At 45.4% G+C, this 19,967-nt stretch overlaps 1 protein-coding gene across 1 annotated transcript in view; it reads right to left on the bottom strand.

The window, feature by feature from the left end:
- Positions 1–19,967, bottom strand: part of rasgrf2 (Ras protein specific guanine nucleotide releasing factor 2) — a 225,554-nt gene that overhangs the window by 203,204 nt on the left and 2,383 nt on the right. Inside the window, exon 2 of the mRNA XM_033018742.1 lies at positions 10,855–10,961. Within this exon, the coding sequence (XP_032874633.1) occupies positions 10,855–10,961 (107 nt within the window). The remainder of the gene's footprint in view (positions 1–10,854; positions 10,962–19,967) is intronic.

Below are 19,967 nucleotides of genomic sequence, written 5' to 3'. Positions count from 1 at the left end.
TTGAAGGGGGGTGTGCAGGGTTATCGGACATTCACATTTTCTTGGTCCCCTAGTAATGCATCAAAGCCCTCATCTTTGGATCCAAATCCTCTTACTTTTTTTAGGGCCTGTCCCACCTAATCCGCGGGTTTAGAAGAGTTTGCCCTCGACTCATACTCGCAGCATGGTCGACACGAGGTCCTAGGAGGTCTTTGTAACTCTCCTTCATGCTCAAGAGAAGTCCCTGTGTACTCGAGGCCTTAGTTTGGTGGCGGCGTTTTTTTCAACATGCTGAAAAATGCCCTTGAGTAAAAAAAGGTCGCCATGGAAAACAATTGATATTTTTTTACTCATAGGTTTAGTCGAGGTAGGTCGTAGTAGATCGTAATGCTATCGTAGGTAGTCGAGGGCAATCAAAGGTAATCGTATGTAATCGAAGGTAAAGCTCGTTGAGAAAAAAGGTAAGTAAACCGACCGGTAATGTTAAATGCCCGCTAAACTTTATTAAAAGTTGTCTGGCTTCTTAAAAGTGTCCCCATTCTTTCTTCCCCCCTTCTCTCTCCTTCCCTCCCCCTCTCTCCCCCCCACCTCTCCGCGCTCTCTAAAGGAGTTACCGTATCTGTGCCAGCCGTCTTTTACCTTCCTGTTCATCGCGGGTGTGAATTTCAGACAGCGCACCCCCGCTTTCCCTGGCCCCCACCTTTGCGGTGTGTGTGTGTGTGTGTGTGTGTGTGTGTGTGTGTGTGTGTGTGTGTGTGTGTGTGTGTGTGTGTGTGCGCGCGCACGCAGACGGTCGATCCAGCTCGCGGTTTCATCGCTGACGGTCGATCCAGCTCGAGGTTTTTCAGGCAAGTACGCTCGAGCTTGAAGGAAAAAAGACAGTCGCTGAAAAGTCGCGTTAGTGGGACAGGCCACCTGTTAAAAATTCCTAGAGCTCAAGAAATCAGGCATGCAATATCTTATAATAAAGATGTTTTAATGTGGATGAATAATTTTTTTAAAGATTATTCCCAAGAGCAGAATGCATGGCTGCAACCTGCGTCTGATGGAATCATGATAAAGATTAATAACAGGTTTGAATTTTTTTAGTTTTCATTTCACCCAATTAAATTCTAATTTGCTGCCATTAATGTTGTTTCCATCTCAATTGATACAGCCTAATTGCGAAGTGTTTTCACCATTTTCTGTGAGGTTTATTTAAACAGGGAGGAGTTGGGAGATTGGTCTGAAAACACCCACTGCACAACTGAGTAGAGAACGCGAATAATTTAAAAATGTTTACGGTGATCTGTGTATTTTTGCTAAACAAAAGACTCCAAGTGCAGGGGTAACGCAGCAGGTCAGGCATCAGCTTTGGAGAGTTGAACATGAATAGGTGGCATGTTGGGCTGGAACCCTTATTCAGACAGATTATGGTGGGGGGGGGAAGTGGGGTAAGGGGGAGTGGAAGGGGGAGGGGGAAGGGGAGGGAGGGGGGGGGGAAGAGGGGGTAAGGGGGAAGGGGGGAGGAGGAAGAGGGGAGGGGGGAGTGGGGGGGGGGGGAAGAGGGGGTAAGGGGGTGGAAGGGGGTGGAGGGGGGAAGAAAGTTGAGAGAGAATGTGTGAAATTTCCTTCCAAGTTTTATTCTGTGAATGGCATTTTAAAAAACTTTTATAACATTATTCTTTCAGCAGAAGTGACAAAAATATTGTTACGTTTACCACGTTGGCGAGCTTCATTGATAGCCAATGCATGACAGTAAACGTTTAATAATTTGCTCACACTTAGTGTTTAGGGTCCCTTGTTACGTTTCCGTGGCTGGACATTTTCTTCTTACCGCAGTCTCTTGGGATTGAGGATGACTAGAGAGCAGTCCTAAGCTACTATTTACCTCATTTGGGGACCTTCGGACTATCTTTGAACGGACTTTACTGGACTTTAACTTGCATTAAATGTTATTCATGTCATTCCCTTTATCGTGTACCTGTACACTGTGGATGGCTCGATTGTAATCATGTATTGTCTTTCCGCATCTGGATAGCAAGCAACAAAAGCTTTTCACTGTAACTCAGTACATGTGACAATAAACTAAACTCAATAAACTAGGTCCATAACAAATCTGTGAGTTACGATGTAGAGGAAGGAACTACAGATGCTGGTTTACACAAAACCAGACACAAAACAGCTGAAGAATGGTCTCAACCCGAAACGTCACCCATTCCTTCTCTCGTGTTCCGCTGAGTTACTGCAGCATACTGTCTATCTTCTGTGAGTTGGTGCTGATTAATGAGATCGATGTGTGAGCCAAAGACTCTGCCAGAGGTAGGTCAGGAGGTTTAGTATGGGAGTGATGCATTCAGTCAGCCATGTACGCTCAGTCTAGGCGAATCCCCATTGCACATACTCCAGGTTCTCAATGTGTTTTTCCCAATGCTGCTGCTCCAATGAGCACCATAAACCAGGCAAACCCATGAGTTTGAAATGTTTTCAGAGGCTTTGAGAATATCGTTGAATCATTTCCACTCTCCATTAGGCAATTCCTCACCGTGTTAGAGCTCAGAATGGAATGACATCCAGGGTACCTGGTGTTAGATCTGTCTATCAGAGCCAACCAGGAATAATTAGGGGCTCGATGCTGGAGATATCAGCCTTGAGGACAATACTGATATTGGTTCACATCCAACTGGTGGATTTGAAGGGTTTTTGCCGAGAGTGCTTTGGTGACATTTCTCGAGTTCTTAGGTCATAAGGTCATAAGGAATAGGAGTAAAATTAAGCCATTTAACCCATCAAGCCCACAGTGTCATTCAATCACGGCTGATCTATCTCTCCCTCCTAACCCCATTCTCCTACCTTCTCCCCATAACCTCTGACACCTCTACGAATCAAGAATCTATCTTTCTCTGCCTTAAAAATATCCACTGACTTGGCCTCCACTGTCTTCTGTGGCAAAGAATTCCACCGATTCACCACCATTTCTCCACATATCCTTCCTCAAAGAACATCCTTTAATTCTGAGGCCATGACCCCTAGTCCTAGACTTTCCCACTAGTGGAAACATCCTCTCCCCATCCACTCTATTCTTGTCATTCTTGTCCATTCCTGTCAGTGTCTGCAATAACCAACCTGATCTCCCGGTGGCTCAGCACTTCAACTCCTCCTCCCATTCAGAATCCGACCTTTCTGTCCTGGGCCTCCTCCATGGCCAGAGTGAGTACCACCAGAAATTGGAGGAGCAGCACCTCATATTCCAGTTTACAGCCCAGCAGCATGAACATTGACTTCTCCAATTTCCGGTAGCCCTCATTGTCTCCTCCCCTTCTCTGCTCTCCCTCAGCCCTCTGGCTTCCCCTCTTCCTTCAGGAAGCAGAAGTTAAACACCTCATGTAATATTAATGGTATGCTACATTAAAAAAAAATCCGTTTAGTGTATTGTCACGTGTACTGAGGTACAGTCAAAAGCTTTTTTTGCGTGCTATCCAGTCAGCGGATTACATGGATACATGATAAGGGAATAAAGTTTAGTGCAAGGTAAAGCCAGCAAAGTCCGATCAAGGATAGTCCAAGGGCCACCAAAGAGGTAGATGGTAGTTCAGCACTGCTCTCTGGTTGTGGTAGGATGGTTCAGTTGCCTGATAACAGCTGGGAAGAAACTGTGATGCACATTTTCACACTTCTATACCTTTTGCCTGATGGGAGAGGAGAGAAGAGGAAGTGGCCAGTGTGCGACTGGTCCTTGATTATGCTGCTGGCCTTGCCGAGGCAGCGTGAGGTATAAATGGAGTCAATAGAAGGGAGGTTGGTTTGGGTGATGGTCAGGGCTGCGTCCACAATTCGCAACAATTTCTTGCGGTATTGGATGGAGCTCTTCCCAAACCAAGCTGTGATGCAAATCCCATGTCCCTGAGGTACAATATTTCAGTAAGAATAAGTATTTTCTTATCCTACTAACTAACATTTCTCTCATATTCGGCACCACAGAAAAATAAAATGATGTGATTGTCTTTCCATTTGACACCTGTGGTTCCTTACATTTATGGACAGAGAGAACAAATGGAACTCAACAAGATTAGTAATGATTCATGCATGATATATACTAAAATGCACGTGCAGAATTCATTAGTTATGAAGCACTAACTTGTTTTGAGAATGTGGTGTGCCCATAAAATGTAGTACTTTTGTTCTTTAACGTTCAAACATTCCTCCATTTCAAAGACACATAATACTATGATCTATTTTGACAAGCGCAGCATGAAAAAACATCCTCCGCACAATCATACTCATTCTGATTCATTCAACAGAAGTTTCACTCTCTTCAACAAATTCTCAAGTTCTGTTAAAAGTACTTTTTATGGATGGATATTTTTTTAAATAATCTCTGTAGTTAAAGTTAAAGTTGTTAATATCCAACTGGATCCCGATCCTAAAATAATAATATTGGGCATATCAGAACAATACCTAAAATGTACAATAAACCAAAGAAATTTCCTTGATTACAGTATAATAATTGGGAAAAAATTGATATTAAAATTTTGGAAAAACCCAACAAACCCCACAATCAAGATGTGGATTATGGAGATGTCGGAGACCTTACATTTGGAAAAAATTAGATTTGTCTTAATTGACAAACCAGAATTATTTACTAGAATATGGTCTCCATTTACAAATTATTTGAAGGGGTAGATCGGACCGGCACGGTGGCCGGACTGAAGCCTGAACCCAGGACTAGATGAATAGTTATGTTCTCTGACCTACGGACCTATCTCCTAAGTTGTATTATTGATCGTTTATCCTATTTTTCTAATTTCTTTCTTTCTTTCTTTATTTCTTCTATCTATAAATATAAATAAATAATTAGAGGCAATGTTATTATGTAACCGATAAAGGAGGATCGCAGCTACTTTGGTATCTGGGTCCCTGGAATCCTGGATATCTATATTACTAACAGTCTGTTCTTGACCGGTTTTGGCCATCTGTGCTGCGATTTCCGAGAAAACGCCGCCACCTATGGCCGTCATTTTTGGCCACCTTGCTCAGAGCCCCCCTCCGCCGCATGTGTGCCGAGGATTTTTCCCGTCGATTAAAAACGACAGGGATATTAATGTTTTTACAAAATTCCCCATTCTCTCTGCTGTCCCCGCTGGCGGCAGGGGGGAGGGACTATAAAACCAGGAAGTGGTGTGCCACACAGTCTCTTCAAGATGCAGGAAGGCAGAGGGTCACGTTTCTCTGAGCTGTGAATAACACTGAACACATGTCTACTCAAATGTAAGTGCCCTTAGTGGTTCTAAAATGCTTGCAGAATGTGTCTATTGGTTCTAAAGCTTGCAAAAGTGTCTCTATTGGTTCTAAAGCTTGCAAAAAATGTCTATTGGTTCTAAAGCTTGCAAAAAAAATGTCTATTGGTTCTAAAGCTTGCAAAAAAATGTCTATTGGTTCTAAAGCTTGCAAAAAATGTATATTGGTTCGAAGGCTTGCAGAAAGTGTCTCTATTATAATAATAATAATAATGTCTTTATTTATATAGCACATTTTTAGTCAACTTGCATTGACCCCAAAGTGCTTCACACAATTACTTCCATACAGACAGGCAAAGGTGGGTGAAGTGTCTTGCCCAAGGACACACACAGGCAAAGGTGGGTGAAGTGTCTTGCCCAAGGACACAACGACAGTATGCACTCCAAGCAGGATTCGAACCAGCTACCTTCCGGTTGCCAGCCGAACACTTAGCCCATTGCTTCTAAAGCTTGCAAAAAGTGTCTCTATTGCCTCTAAAGCTTGCAAAAAAATGTCTATTGGTTCTAAAGCTTGCAAAACAATGTCTATAGGTTCTAAAGCTTGCAAAAAAAATGTCTATTGATTCTAAAGCTTGCAAAAAAATGACATTGGTTCTAAAGCTTGCAAAAAAATGTCTATTGGTTCTAAAGCTTGCAAAAAAATGACATTGGTTCTAAAGCTTGCAAAAAAATGTCCATTGGTTCTAAAGCTTGCAAAAAGTGTCTCTATTGGTTCTAAACTGGTTCTTACTAGCGCCCCCCCCCCCCCCCCCACCCACCCTCCCTGCCCCTGGTTGGCTTGGCTTGGGCGTGTCTTGAAGTTGAAAGGCACTACTTACTGCAAATGGTGGCTTGGTTGCTTTGGCTTGAAGTTGAAAGGCACTACTTACTGCAAATGGTGGCTTGGGTGTGGCTTGAAGTTGAAAGACACTACTTACTGCAAATGGTGGCATGAAGTTGAAAGGCACTACTTACTGCAAATGGTGGATTGGTTGCTTTGGCTTGAAGTTGAAAGGCACTACTTACTGCAAATGGTGGCTTGGGAGCTTTGGCTTGAAGTTGAAAGGCACTATTACTGCAAATGCTGGCTTGGTTGCTTTGGCTTGAAGTTGAAAGGCACTACTTACTGCAAATGGTGGCTTGGTTGCTTTGGCTTGAAATTGAAAGGCACTACTTACTGCAAATGGTGGCTTGGGTGTGGCTTGAAGTTGAAAGACACCACTTACTGCAAATGGTGGCATGAAGTTGAAAGGCACTACTTACTACAATGGTGGATTGGTTGCTTTGGCTTGAAGTTGAAAGGCACTACTTACTGCATATGGGGGGGGGGGGGCGTGGGTGCATTGGCTTGAAGTTGAAAGGCACTACTTACTGCAAATGGTGGCATGTAGTTGAAAGGCACTACTTACTGCAAATGGTGGCTTGGGTGCTTTGGCTTGCAGTTGAAAGGCAGAACTTACTGCAAATGGTGGCTTGGGTGCAATGGCTTGATGTTGAAAGGCATTACTTACTGCAAATGGTGGCTTGGGAGCTTTGACTTGAAGTTGAAAGGCACTACTTACTGAATGCCTCACCAGCGGGCACGACCTCCCATGGCCAACCTGGAAGACCCTCAACAGATTACGAGTGGAGCAGGGGAGGTGCAAAGCACTTATGAAAGCATGGAACTACCAGGCAGAAGACACATGCAGCTGTGGAGCAGTACAGACAATGTCCCACCTACTGGAGTGTGACGACGCCCCCCAGTGCAGCCCCCAGGACCTGGCTGAACCGACCCGACCAGCTGTGACCTGCGCCAGATACTGGCAGAACAACATCTGAGATTGCAACGGACTCGAAGAAGAAGAACTGCAAATGGTGGCTTGGGAGCTTTGGCTTGAAGTTGAAAGGCACTAATTACTGCAAATGGTGGCTTGGGAGCTTTGACTTGAAGTTGAAAGGCACTACTTACTGCAAATGATGGCTTGGGTGTGGCTTGGGAGTGGCTTGAAGTTGAAAGGCACTACTTACTGCAAATGGTGGCTTGGGTGTGGCTTGAAGTTGAAAGGCACTACTTACTGCAGATGGTGGCCTGGGAGCTTTGGCTTGAAGTTGAAAGGCACTACTTACTGCAAATGGTGCCTTGGGAGCTTTGACTTGAAGTTGAAAGGCACCTCTTACTGCTAATGGTGGCTTGGGTGTGGCTTGGGTGTGGCTTGGGTGTGGTTTGAAGCTGAAAGGCACCACTTACTGCAAGTGGTGGCTTAGATGCAATGGCTTGAAGCTAAAAGGCATTACTTACTGCAAATGGTGGCGTGAGTGCATTGGCTTGAAGTTGAAAGGCACCACTTACTGCAAATGGTGGCATGAAGTTGAAAGGCACTACTTACTGCAAATGGTGACTTGGGTGCTTTGGCTTGAAGTTAAAAGGCATTACTGTAAATGCACTTACTTCCTGTTTGCACTGTATATTGATTTTAGATAAAACGCTAACACTTACGGCTGTGATTTTTGGCCATCTTACTCAGTCCCCCTCCGCTGAGCAGGTGCAGAGAATTATTTCCATCAATGAAATATAAAAGTGTTATTATTATTTTTTTTAAATTTGAGAATCTCTCTCCTGTCAATCACTCCATGAAAGCCACACCTTTTCCGGTGTGGGGGGGGGGAGGGGTTATAAAACCCGGAAATGTGGGTGTGGCTCAGTCTCTGCAAGATGGAGGAGGGAGAGGTCACGACTCGCTGTCTTTAGTGGCTTTGCACCGTACTTCAAATGGTATGAAACTGCACTTGAATTTGGTGGCCTTGCACCCTGCTAGAAGTGGTAAGAAACTGCACTTGAATTTGGTGGCCTTATACCCTGCTTGAAATAGAATTTCAAGGATTAGCCGTGAGTCAACTACCAGCCCACCAGCAGTGAGTGAGTGAGTTGCCAGCACAACAGGATTGATTGACTGAGACGCCAGCCCAATAATCAATTTGGCGCACAATTTGCATACTAGCCCTCTGGAAACCAGTCCCTTCAGCCCACAACACCCATACTAGTGCTCCAGAAAGCCCCCCCCCCCCCCCCCCCCCCCCAACTGGCCACCAATATTAGAATTGGTGGAGAGGTGAAATATTGCGTTGGATGACCAGCCTTCCTGTGTGATGCTGGGACCCAACGGGCCCCAATTAGTCTAGTTTAATATATAACCGTTAAACAAAGTCTGTATTGGTTTGGACTATGATATGCAGATGCCTCTAATAAAAATTCTAAAGTGCTTTTTAGACCACATCGGGCAATTCTACATGCAGAGAACATTGCCCATTCATATCACCAGCTCTGGCAAAAACCCACTGAAATACTAATCCCTGCTTTGCCATTTCAAACTCATTTCTGTTACCAGGCTGTCATTTTATTTTTTGCAAACTTCAACTAATCCAACATTTCTCAGGATGCGCAATATAAGGCATATAGCACATGTGAATCATTATGCTCCTTTTTATATAATCCTCCGACATTTTCGCCACCTCCAATGGGATCCCACCACTGGCCACATCTTCCCATCTCCTCCCCTTTCTGCTTCCCGCAGAGACCGTTCCCTCCGTAACTCCCTGGTCAATTTGTCCCTTCCCACCCGAACCAGCCCGTCCCCTGGTACTTTTCCTTGCAATGCAGGAAATGCTACACCTCCCTGCTCGACTTCATCCAAGGACCCAAGCAGTCTTTCCAGATGAGGCAGAGGTTCACCTGCACCTCCTCCAACCACAACTACTGCATCTGCTGTTTCAGGTGTCAACTTCTCTACATCGGTGAGACTAAGCGCAGGCTTGGCGATCGCTTCGCCCAACACCTCCGCTCAGTTCACAATAACCAACCTGATCTCCCGGTGGCTCAGCACTTCGCAATAACCAACCTGATCTCCCACACCTTTCGGGTTCACCCCCTCCCCCTAATCTTTCCGGAGAAGGAGGAGAGGGCTTGGTCCGTATGCGCTCGGACCGTATTAGTAGACCGCCTGATAGATATGGCGAATATGTTTAACTCTAATGGCACGGGTGCCCACTATACTTACTCTTTAGGGGGAAGGATGTAGATTGGTTTATGCATGACAACCAATCATATATAGATTAGCATCACTAACCCCACCTTACTGTATCATTTATATTAACACCCACTTCCTGCACTGCTCAGTTTGGATAGCAGCCAGGATGCTCTGACAACTAACTATCTACTGTACTGCTAAAGTCTGCATACTGATTAAAGATGATCTTGGATTACATGGAATGTACATCTCTTGTTTACACACCTCATGACACTTTGCAAGGCTTCTTTATGCAAGTGTGGACTTGACCTGCCATCACTCGGAGAACACAGAAGCGAGGTACAGAAGTGTGAAAACGCACACCTTCAGATTCAGGGGCAGTTTGTTCCCAGCTATTATCAGGCAATTGAACCATCCTACCACAACTAGAGAGCAGTCCTCAACTACTATCTACTTCATAGATGAGCCTCAGAATATTTTTGTTTGGACTTTACTGGCTTTACCGTGCACTAAACATCATCCCCTTATCATGCATCAGTACACTGTGAATGGCTCGATTGTAATAATATATTGTCCTTCTGCTGACAAGTTGGTGGGGGCACTGCAAGCCGGCAGCCCTGCCAGCAGCGTGTTAGTTTTTTCTACTTTTTTTGTTTTTTAATGTGTCTCAATGTGTGTTTTTTAATGTTTCTCTGTGTGTCTTGTGTGGGGGATGGTGTGGGGGGGGGGGGGGGGTGGTGTGGGGGGGGGGGGGGGGGGGGTAAGGGTGAAACCTCTTCGGTCGCCTCCTCCACGGAGAGGCGACTTTTTCCATGTTGCCTCCCCCCGTGGCCTAACATCGAGGATCGGTGCGGCTTTTCCCGGAGACGCGCCTGGGGCTTCAGCAGGACGTTGTGGAGCGGGTGAGCTCTCGCTGGGGTCGCCGGTGCGGAGCGCTCCGTTCGCTGGCTGCAGCAGCCTGAAGCCACGGTCTGCGGAGCTCCAGCTGGCGTGGCGTCCGGAGCCTGGGATCCCTCGTTGGGGACCTCGGAGGAGAAGAGCTCCAACCGCCAACCCGCGGCCAACTTCTAACCGAGGGCGCGGTGGGGACTTCCATCTGGAGTGGGATCCCTCGCCGGGGATCCCTGGAGAGGAGCTCTGACCGCCGACCCTGCGGTCTGCAGTGCTTCTGGCTGCGGTGCGGCGAGGAGTTAAAATCTTCGACCGCCGGCCTGCGGCCTACTCCATCTTGAAGCCGCGGTCTCCGATGGGGAAGCACCGATTCAGGACTTACCTGGACTTACCTTGTCTGAACATCTGGACGCCCGCAGCGGCAACTGTGGAGGGTTGTGGTCCCGACCACGGGGGGAAATGGAGGAGGACTGACTAAATGTTGTGCCTTCCACCACAGTGGTGAATGTGGTGGATGATTGTGTTAAATTTTTATTGTGTATTGTGTGTTCTCTTTTTATTGTACCGCTGCTGGAAAATTCATTTCACGTGCACTTTATGTGTAAGTGACGAATAAAACATGACTTGACTGGTTAGCACGCAACAAAAGCTTTTCACTGTACTTCGGTAAACTAAACGGAACTGAACATTGTGAAATCATCTATTAAAATGCAAGCATGTACCTGGCCTGTTGAATTGCATCCACCCACGTTTCACAGTCCACCTCTTCCTCGATCCGAAGCTCCAAGGGTTTATGTCCTTCATGGCCAAAGTTTACGGTAAAATAATGCTGCAGAAACAGAATATTACAAGATTAATCACTTTCTCCTATCAATGGTCACAAGCAATCAGTGAAATAGGATCTCATACATTGTTAACCTAGGTTGTGCAAATAGAAAATCGTGTTGAGGTCCTAATTGATATCTAGATTAGGCCAAGTAAATTAGGTCACGGTGGCACAGCGGTAGAGTTGCTGCCTTACAGCAAATGCAGCGCCGGAGACCCGGGTTCGATCCCGACTACGGGTGCTGTATGCACGGAGTTTGTACGTTCTCCCAGTGACCTGCGTGGGTTTTCTCCGAGATCTTCGGTTTCCTCCCACGTTCCAAAGATGTGCAGGTTTGTAGGTTAATTGGCTTGGTAAATGTAAAAAGTGTCCCTAGTGGGTGTAGGATAGTGTTAATGTGTGGCAATCGCTGGTCGGCGCGGACCCGGTGGGCCGAAGGGCCTGTTTCCGCGCTGTATCTCTAAATTAAACTAAATGATTATGCACAAAAGGACACAAAGTGCTGCAATTACTCAGCAGGTCAGGCAGCATTACTGGTGATGACATTTCAGATCAAACCGTCATCCAGGGGCGGAAAACCCGGGAGGGCCAGAGGGGACACGTTCCCCCATGTATTGAGAGGTGGGGGACATCCCCCTCAAGTTTTTGTGATCCCGATTTTAAAATCGCTGTTTTTAGCGCTGGATTCAGCCTCCGAAGCCTCGCGCGTGTGTGTGAGTGTGCGCGCGTGTTCGCCCAAAAATTGTGTCCCCCGTCCCCTCCATGTTTTGATAGTGAGTTCCGTTCTTGCCGTCATCTATCCATGTTCTCCAGAGATGCTGCCTGACCTGCTGAGTTACTCTAGCACATTGTGTCCTTTTGTGTATAAATCAGTATCTGCAGTTCTGGCATGAAAATCAATTTAAACAAGGTTTAAGAAATGGCAACAATCCATTGATTGAGGTCTCAGGGGGATTCATTGACAGGAGAGGAACCTGGGCACTGTTAGGAACGAGATAAATCACAAATAAAGTGTACTCCACAAAGAATCAACAAGCTGGGAAACGAACAGGGGAGATGGATGAAAGTGTGTGCTGCGCTGACTTGCATGTATTCAAGGGGTATAAAGTAGGCTGCGGGACTTTCTGCAGTAAGTCCCAACCTTTGTAGCGGTCGCAACCTACAATGCCGCCCGCTAGTGAAGGGGGTTCACCAGGCATTGTTGAGTATAAATGTTTCGACTGTAAAAAGTTTTAAAAAGGAGGAACTTCTTTAGTCAGAAGGTAGCTAATCTCTGAAACTCATTGCCACAGAGGGCTGTGGAGGACAAGTCAGTGGATATTCTTAAGGCATAGATAGACAAGTTCTTGATTAGAATGGGTGTCAAGGGTTATGGGGAGAAGGCAAGAAAATGGGATTAGGAGTCAGAGATCAGCTATGATTGAATGGCGGAGTAGACTCGATGAGCCGAATGGCCTAATTCTACTCCTATAACTTGTGAACTTGCGTTGACGGACTGCTCTGTCTGTATGGTCTCTGCTTTCAAAACCAAATAGTCGTGGACAAATGTCCCTCAGTATTGAACCGTTACAGAATTTTTGAGGCACACCACGGTTCATTTAAAAATAAGGGGACAGTAAAATAGATGAAACATATAAAACTTGGAACACTACCATTAATTAAGCCTGAACCTGGACTTTTAATAATGGCACCTAAAATGGCAGCGCCCGCATGTGTAATTATGTAAAAAGAATTTCACTGTGTAGTTTGTTACACATTATTGAATTTTTGAACATTTACATTATTGGGATTACCCTTTTCTCAGCAGTATACCAGACCATTTAGGCAAAAAGGCTAATTTCTACATTGCATAATATTATGTTATAAAGTCATGTGATAGGATTAGAATTAGGCCATTCGGCCCATCAAGTGTACTCTCATTCAATCAAGGCTGATCTATCTATCTCTCCCTCCTAACCCCATTCTCCTGCCTTCGCCCTGTTTACCATCTCCAATACCCTGTAAGAAATAATCACCGCTTTTGCCACCACTTCACATAGACTTTAAGTATTCAGCGTTACTATATATTATATAATGTTGTAAAATTATGTTGCTTCAGTCATCATTAAATTAAGATCTACATTTCAGTTTTGGCTGTTAAATTTTTTCCTTCTTCCAAGATTCTTGTGTGGAGAATTACATCTTCCCCCAAGAATATTAAGTAGCATTTCATCTCTTTGAAATAATATCTCAGCTTATATTTATTTTACTATTTAATAAAAATGTAAAATTCTAATGTGAATGTTACTTTGGATAAACACATAATAATAATAATAATAATGATAATAAATCTCTAATCTGCCTCAAGTACTGAAGCAATTCAAGTTCTATTACAATTCATCCAGATTTAGTTTCCGATAATAGAATATATTACTGAATATATGAATTTGTTATATGTGTAGCATCCTATAAATTTTAATGGGTTCTAAAAGTTTCGACAATTCAAAATAAACAAGTGTTGTTAAATCATGAAGATTCCATCTAATTCCAAGTTTAGTTTCCCCATCAAATCTTTCTCCTGAAAAGCATTAGACTTTGAAGAACTATGGCACTTAAATATTGGCTGCTCTCGACCATGTTCTCAATTATCTATATATACGCTGTGAACTTTGACGCAGAGCGGCAGTGGCAGATCATCACAGCAGAATCTCATTGTCTACAATTCCATGATTACTGACTACCAGGCTCTCACCATGTTATGAATGCCTGACATGCAGACATCCATACATACAAGCTCCAGTAGTATTAAATTCAAAAGTCCAAAGTACACAAATAAGTTTGTTCCGACAAAGATAAGAAATAATTTCCCTCCTGCGCTCTCACCCCCACCCATCCCCCCATTTTTGTAATTATACCTCCTTATCAGTCTCATGTGCTTTTGATGCCCTTCATGACAATGGTGCAGAATTTTGGCTATCATATCAAGTGATCATTGTGTATTTTCCGACATGGACTAAATTGGCTCATGGATGTCCATGAAAACGTATGGCCTTCATTATCCAGGGATAGCCAGTACAGAACCGACTCATGGCCACAGGCGCTATCTTCCAATTGTTAGAACATGCAAAGCCTGCTCCTAGAGAACTACAAACTGTTCGCTGGCTAAAAACAATGTTAATTGTCCAGTTGTTTAAATTGAACAATAAAGATAACCGTAAAGTGGGAATAACATAGTATCAAAACATGGTTAATCAATACTTAATTTTAATCAAGCAATAAATGGCAAAGGCAATGATGGTCCATAGAAACATAGAAACATAGAAAATAGGTGCAGGAGTAGGCCATTCGGCCCTTCGAGACTGCACCGCCATTCAATATGATCATGCCTGATCATCCAACTCAGTATCCTGTACCTGCCTTCTCTCCATACCCCCTGAACCCTTTAGCCACAAGGGCCACATCTAACTCCCTCTTAAATATAGCCAATGAACTGGCCTCAACTACCTTCTGTGGCAGAGAGTTCCAGAGATTCACCACTCTCTGTGTGAAAAATGTTTTTCTCATCTCGGTCCTAAAAGATTTCCCCCTTATCCTTAAACTGTGACCCCTTGTCCTGGACTTCCCCAACATCGGGAACAATCTTCCTGCATCTAGCCTGTCCAACCCCTTAAGAAGGGGTTCAGTTTTATACTGCCATCATAGTCTGTCCTCACCTTCTCCACCATGGTCTGGTTTGGCTCAGCCACCAGGCATGACATTCGGAGGCTACAGCACATCGTTCGATCAGCCGAGAAGATTATTGGCTGCAACTTTTTCCCCATCGACGAACTGTTCACTGCAAGGGCCAGGAAGTGAGCGGGTAAGATCATCTCTGACCCGTCTCACCCTAGCCACAAACTCTTTGAGCACTTCCCGCTGGAAGGCGACTCCAGACTGTCAAAGCCGTTACACTTACTTAGACTTAGTTCCTCCCACACTGTTGAGTGCATTGGGCAGCAAGCTTTCGCCATTCTGTTTGGTTATGTGCGACGTCTTCCACCATCGATAGGCTTACGTCCCTGGCTGCCAAATCCTTCTGGAAAGTTCGCTTCCATGTGAGTTTTGGTCGCCTATTTTCCTTCTCCCGTCAGGTTGCCGTGCCCTGCCAAGATAGGTAAATCTTGTGGCGTTTTCCACAGGTTCCCCATTGATTATCAGTTGGTCTATTGGCTGCTGGTCTCCAGTCTGCATGGTCTTAGTCTTCTGGCAGCTGATCTTTAATCCAACCTTTGATGTGTTCGCCTCCAGAGCGGTTGTCATCTCTTGAAGGGTGTGTCTCGACTCTGCTAGTAGTGCAACGTCATCGGCAAAATCTAGGTCTGTGAGGCGTCTTCCTGTTCTCCACGGTATTCCAAAGTCAGGTACAGCCAGACATAAAACAGCTCTTTTCCACGAATTCTACTCAACAATCAAAAATCTGTAGCCTCCTTTTGCTCTGGTATTTTATTTCATTCTTCACACGTTTAAATTATAATATTTTATTCTTAATTGTCCACTGTATATCGTGTTGTTACTTGCGAGCAAAGCACTGAGGTAAATTCCTTGTCTGTATACATACTTGGCTAATAAAATTTATTCAATTAAATTCAATTCAAAAGGGGGCAGTGAGTGCCTCCTGCAAATTATAGGGTGCATCTACTTTGATCCATGCTTTGATTTGTATTTCAGGAGAAAAATGGCATTGTAAATGGTGACTGGTTTGACTTTAGCTCAGGGGGTCGGCAACCTTGTTCTGTAAATGGGCTGGGACGCATGTCTGTGAGCGGATGGCGGGCCACAACTATCACGTGTACACATGGTTCCACAGCCCGGATGGCAGGCATCAAATCACGTGTTCACAGAAGGTAGACAAAAATGCTGGAGAAACTCAGCGGGTGAGGCAGCCTCATGCAATCCTTGCATGTCTCACCCGCTGAGGTTCTCCGGCATTTTTGTCTACCTTCGATTTTTCCAGCATCTGCAGTTCTTTCCTAAACATGTTCACAGAAGGTGCGTGGCCGTGTCGGTGGTTTTGCGCAGGATGCGGTACAGCTAGAGCTCGGCTGCGCTCGGGGCGCTGGGGGAGGCGCTCGGCTGCATACGGGGGGGGGGGGTGTTCGGCCACACACGGGGGGCGCTCGGCAGGCTGGATGATTACATGAAAAAAAATCCGCCTGCGGGCCGGATGATTTTGGGTTACGGGCCGGAGGTTGCCGACCCCTGGTCGACTGCAAACTTCTTCACACCATCTACACAAGGAAAGATTTTCCTCACTTTCTGTCTAGCCCTCCACCACACCTTTAAATTGTAAGTAACAAGTTTTTGACCTCTCTACTTGGAATAATTGGCCCTTCCCAGCCATTCCTAATAGATCATTTGCAATTCTACATGCTTGAATGAATCCTCAGAGTTGTAGAGTTATGGAGTGTGGACACATGCCTTTGCTTTCCAAGGTGCCTTCCTGAGAGTGTCCCGTTTGCCCGCATTTGACTCGTATCCATTTATACCTTTTCTATCCATGAACCGATACAAACCGATACATTGGGTAGAAGCACAGAATCTCTTGCCCAGAGTAGGGGAATCGAGGACCAGAGGACATAGGTTCAAGGTGAAGGAGAAAAGATTTACTAGGAATCTGAGGGGTAACTTTTTCACACAAAGGGTGGTGGGTGAATGGAACAAGCTTCCAGAGGAGGTAGTTGAGGCTGGGACTATCCCAACGTTTAAGAATCATTTAGACAGGTACATGGATAGGGCAGGTTTGGAGTGGTGTGGACTAAGCGCAGGCAAGTGGGACTAGTGTAGCTGGGACATGTTGGCCGGTGTGGGCAAGTTGGGCCGAAGGGCCTGCCACGCAATTTATGACTCTATGCCCATCAGACACAGCAACAACCTTGTGGACATTTCTGCAACCTCTCCAGCTTAAGCACATCCTTCCAATCCAACCAGACGGCACACAATATTCCAGGTACGAACAGGCCCTTCAGCGCACAATGTCCGTGTCGAACATGACGGTTAGTTTAGTTTGGAAGCGTGGAAACAGGCCCCTCGGCCCACCGAGTCCGCACCAACCAGCGGTCCACGCACATTATCACTATCCTACACACTAGGGACAATTTACATTTGCCAAAGCCCAAGCAGCTGCGGCTCGCCTGCAGTCCATCTGTCTTTTTTTTTGTTTTCTTTTGTCTTGGACGTATGTTTTAGTTTATATTTAGGTGTGTATGTGTGGTCTACATCCCACCCCAGGCAGACGTACGTCTGGCACTGGAGGACCTGCACGCCATGACCAGACGGCTTACCCCGAGGCGTTTACCACCAAAGCCGGGGACTTCAACAAAGCCAACCTGAAGAAATCGCTCCCTAACTTCCACCAACATGTCTCCTGCAGCACCAGTGGATCAAACACCCTCGACCACTGCTACACGACCATCAAGGATGCCTATCGCTCTATCCCTCGCCCTCACTTCAGAAAATCTGACCATTCAGCTTCTTCCTGCATACAGGCAGCAATTGAAGAGCGCACCCCCAGAGGTGAGGACTATACAGAGCTGGTCAGGGGAGGCAAAGGAAAACTCCAGGACTGTTTGGAGTCTGTAGACTGGGCAATGTTCAAGGACTCTGCAACGGACTTGAACGAATACGCCACAGTCGTTACAGACTTCATAAGGAAATGTGTGGAGGACTGCGTTCCAACAAAAACCTTCCGAGTGTTTCCTAATCAGAAGCCTTGGATGAGCCATGAGATCTGCATTCTTCTGAAGACCAGATCCCGGGCATTCAGGTCTGGCGATGCAGAGGTCTATAAGAAGTCCAGATACGACCTTGGTAAGGCCATCAAAAAGGCCAAAAGGGACTTCTGCTCTAAGCTGGAGGATGAGACGGATGTTTGGCAACTGTAGCAGGGCTTGAATGCCATTACTTCCTACAAGGCGAAATCAGGAGGCAGCTCAAACGACACCGAACCCTCACACCCTGACAAGCTCAATGCGGAGAACACCTATGTGCCTTCCCGAGCCCCCATTCACCCTGACGGTATTACAGTCACGGTCACAGAGGGCGACGTCAGAAGATCATTCAGGGGGGTGAACCCTCGGAAAGCGCCTGGGCCTGATGGTATACCCGGTCGAGTTCTCAGGACCTGTGCAAACCAACTGGCGGGAGTTTTTACGGACATTTTCAACCTCTCACTTCTGAGGTTCACACCTGCTTTAATATCGGTGCCCAAGAAGAGTAAGGTGGCGTGCCTCAATGACTATCGACCAGTGGCACTAACGTCTGTGGTGATGAAGTGCCTTGAGAGGTTGGTTATGGTGCGCATCAATTCCTACCTCAACAAGAACCTTGACCTAATGCAGTTTGCTTACCGCCACAATAGGTCAAAGGAGGATGCAATTTCATTGGCTCTCCACTCCGCATTGGACCACTTGGACAATAAAAACACTTATGTCAGGCTATTGTTGAGAGTTTGCCGTTTAATACCATCATCCCTTCCAAGCTGGTTACCAAGCCTCACGGATCTGGGTCTCTGCGCATCCCTCTGAATTGGATCCTCAACTTCCTCATCCACAGATCACAGTCTGTTCGAATTGGCGGAAACACTTCATCCTCAGTAACAATTAGTACAGGAGCACCTCAAGGCTGCGTGCTCAGCCCCCTGCTGTACTCACTCTATACCCATGACTGCGTAGCTGGTCATAGTGCGAACTCCATCATCAAGTTCGCCGACGACACCACTGTTGTTGGACAAATCACAGATGGGGATGAGTACTAGTTTCAACTTGGTTCTGGTGAGTTTCATTGTCTGTAACTCATTTTCACCCAGCCCACAGCTAACAATGGCCTATTTCCTTTATTATCGCTACTTATTTAGCATCTTTTACCTCCATGTAACGCATATCTTCTACGTAAGAAAGAACTGCAGATGCTGGTATAAACCGAAGGAAGACACAAAAAGCTGGAGTAACTCATCTGGAGAGAAGGAATGGGTGACGTTTTGGGTCAAGACCCTTCTTCAGACTAGAGCCTCGAAGGGTCAGCGGTAGAGTGGCTACATTACAGCGAATATGCCTGCTGTCCGTACGGAGTTTGTACGTTCTCCCTGTGTCCTGCGTGGGTTTTCTCCGAGATCTTAATTTTCCTCCCACACTCCAAAGACGTACAGGTTTGTAGGTTAATTGGCTTGGTAAATGTAAAAAATGGCCCTAGTGGGTGTAGGATAGTGTTAGTGTGCGGGGATCGTGGTCGGCATGGACCCAATGGGCCGAAGGGCTTCTATCCGCGCTGTATCTCTAAGTTTAGTTTAAACTAAACCAGCATCTGCAGTTCTTTCCTACACAATTTATAACTACTGCATGTTTGATATATTTGATAGATGGATTGGCCAAAAACTTGACAAAGAAAAGATGGTGCCATTGATGCCAACAACATCACACCCAGCTGAAAAGCACATGCTAGAATGAGTTAAGTCACCATGGTAATACTTTCTAAGCTCTCAACATTGTTTGGAAAAATATAAAGCAGTCGTATCAATTTCTACCACCTAGTTTTCAATTAAAATTTTACAGCTAAAGAATGCCAGCTATTACCAGTGCTTAAAACTAGGTTGAGAGATCACATCCTTGTCATTAATGTTGAATGAATTCATTTATATTGTGCTATCTGGCCAGCAGGTTTCCAAAGTATTGTACTGCGATGGCCCATCAGCAGGTTTTAACGGTAAAAGGACTGGATATGTGAGTATTTAGCAAACATATACGTGTTTTATACCAGTTAATAGCCAATGTTTTGAAACGCGTTGCATTAGGTCCTGCAACATCTGTAAACATGTACATAAACTATTCCTTACGGTAACAATCGATGACTTAAAAAGCATGACTCAATCGAGATTAGCACATAATTATAGCAGAATGATGAAACAAGGAACTGCAGATGTTAGTTCACAAATAATTATGCAATGTTATAGTGTACCTTCAACTGCGCCTCTAGGCTCAGTAACACAAAGGCAAGTAC

This window comes from Amblyraja radiata, chromosome 3 (genome assembly GCF_010909765.2).
Source record: "Amblyraja radiata isolate CabotCenter1 chromosome 3, sAmbRad1.1.pri, whole genome shotgun sequence".
Lineage (NCBI taxonomy): Eukaryota > Metazoa > Chordata > Chondrichthyes > Rajiformes > Rajidae > Amblyraja > Amblyraja radiata.
The sequence above is the reverse complement of the archived record's forward strand: the minus strand, read 5'-3'. Positions and strand labels throughout refer to the sequence as shown.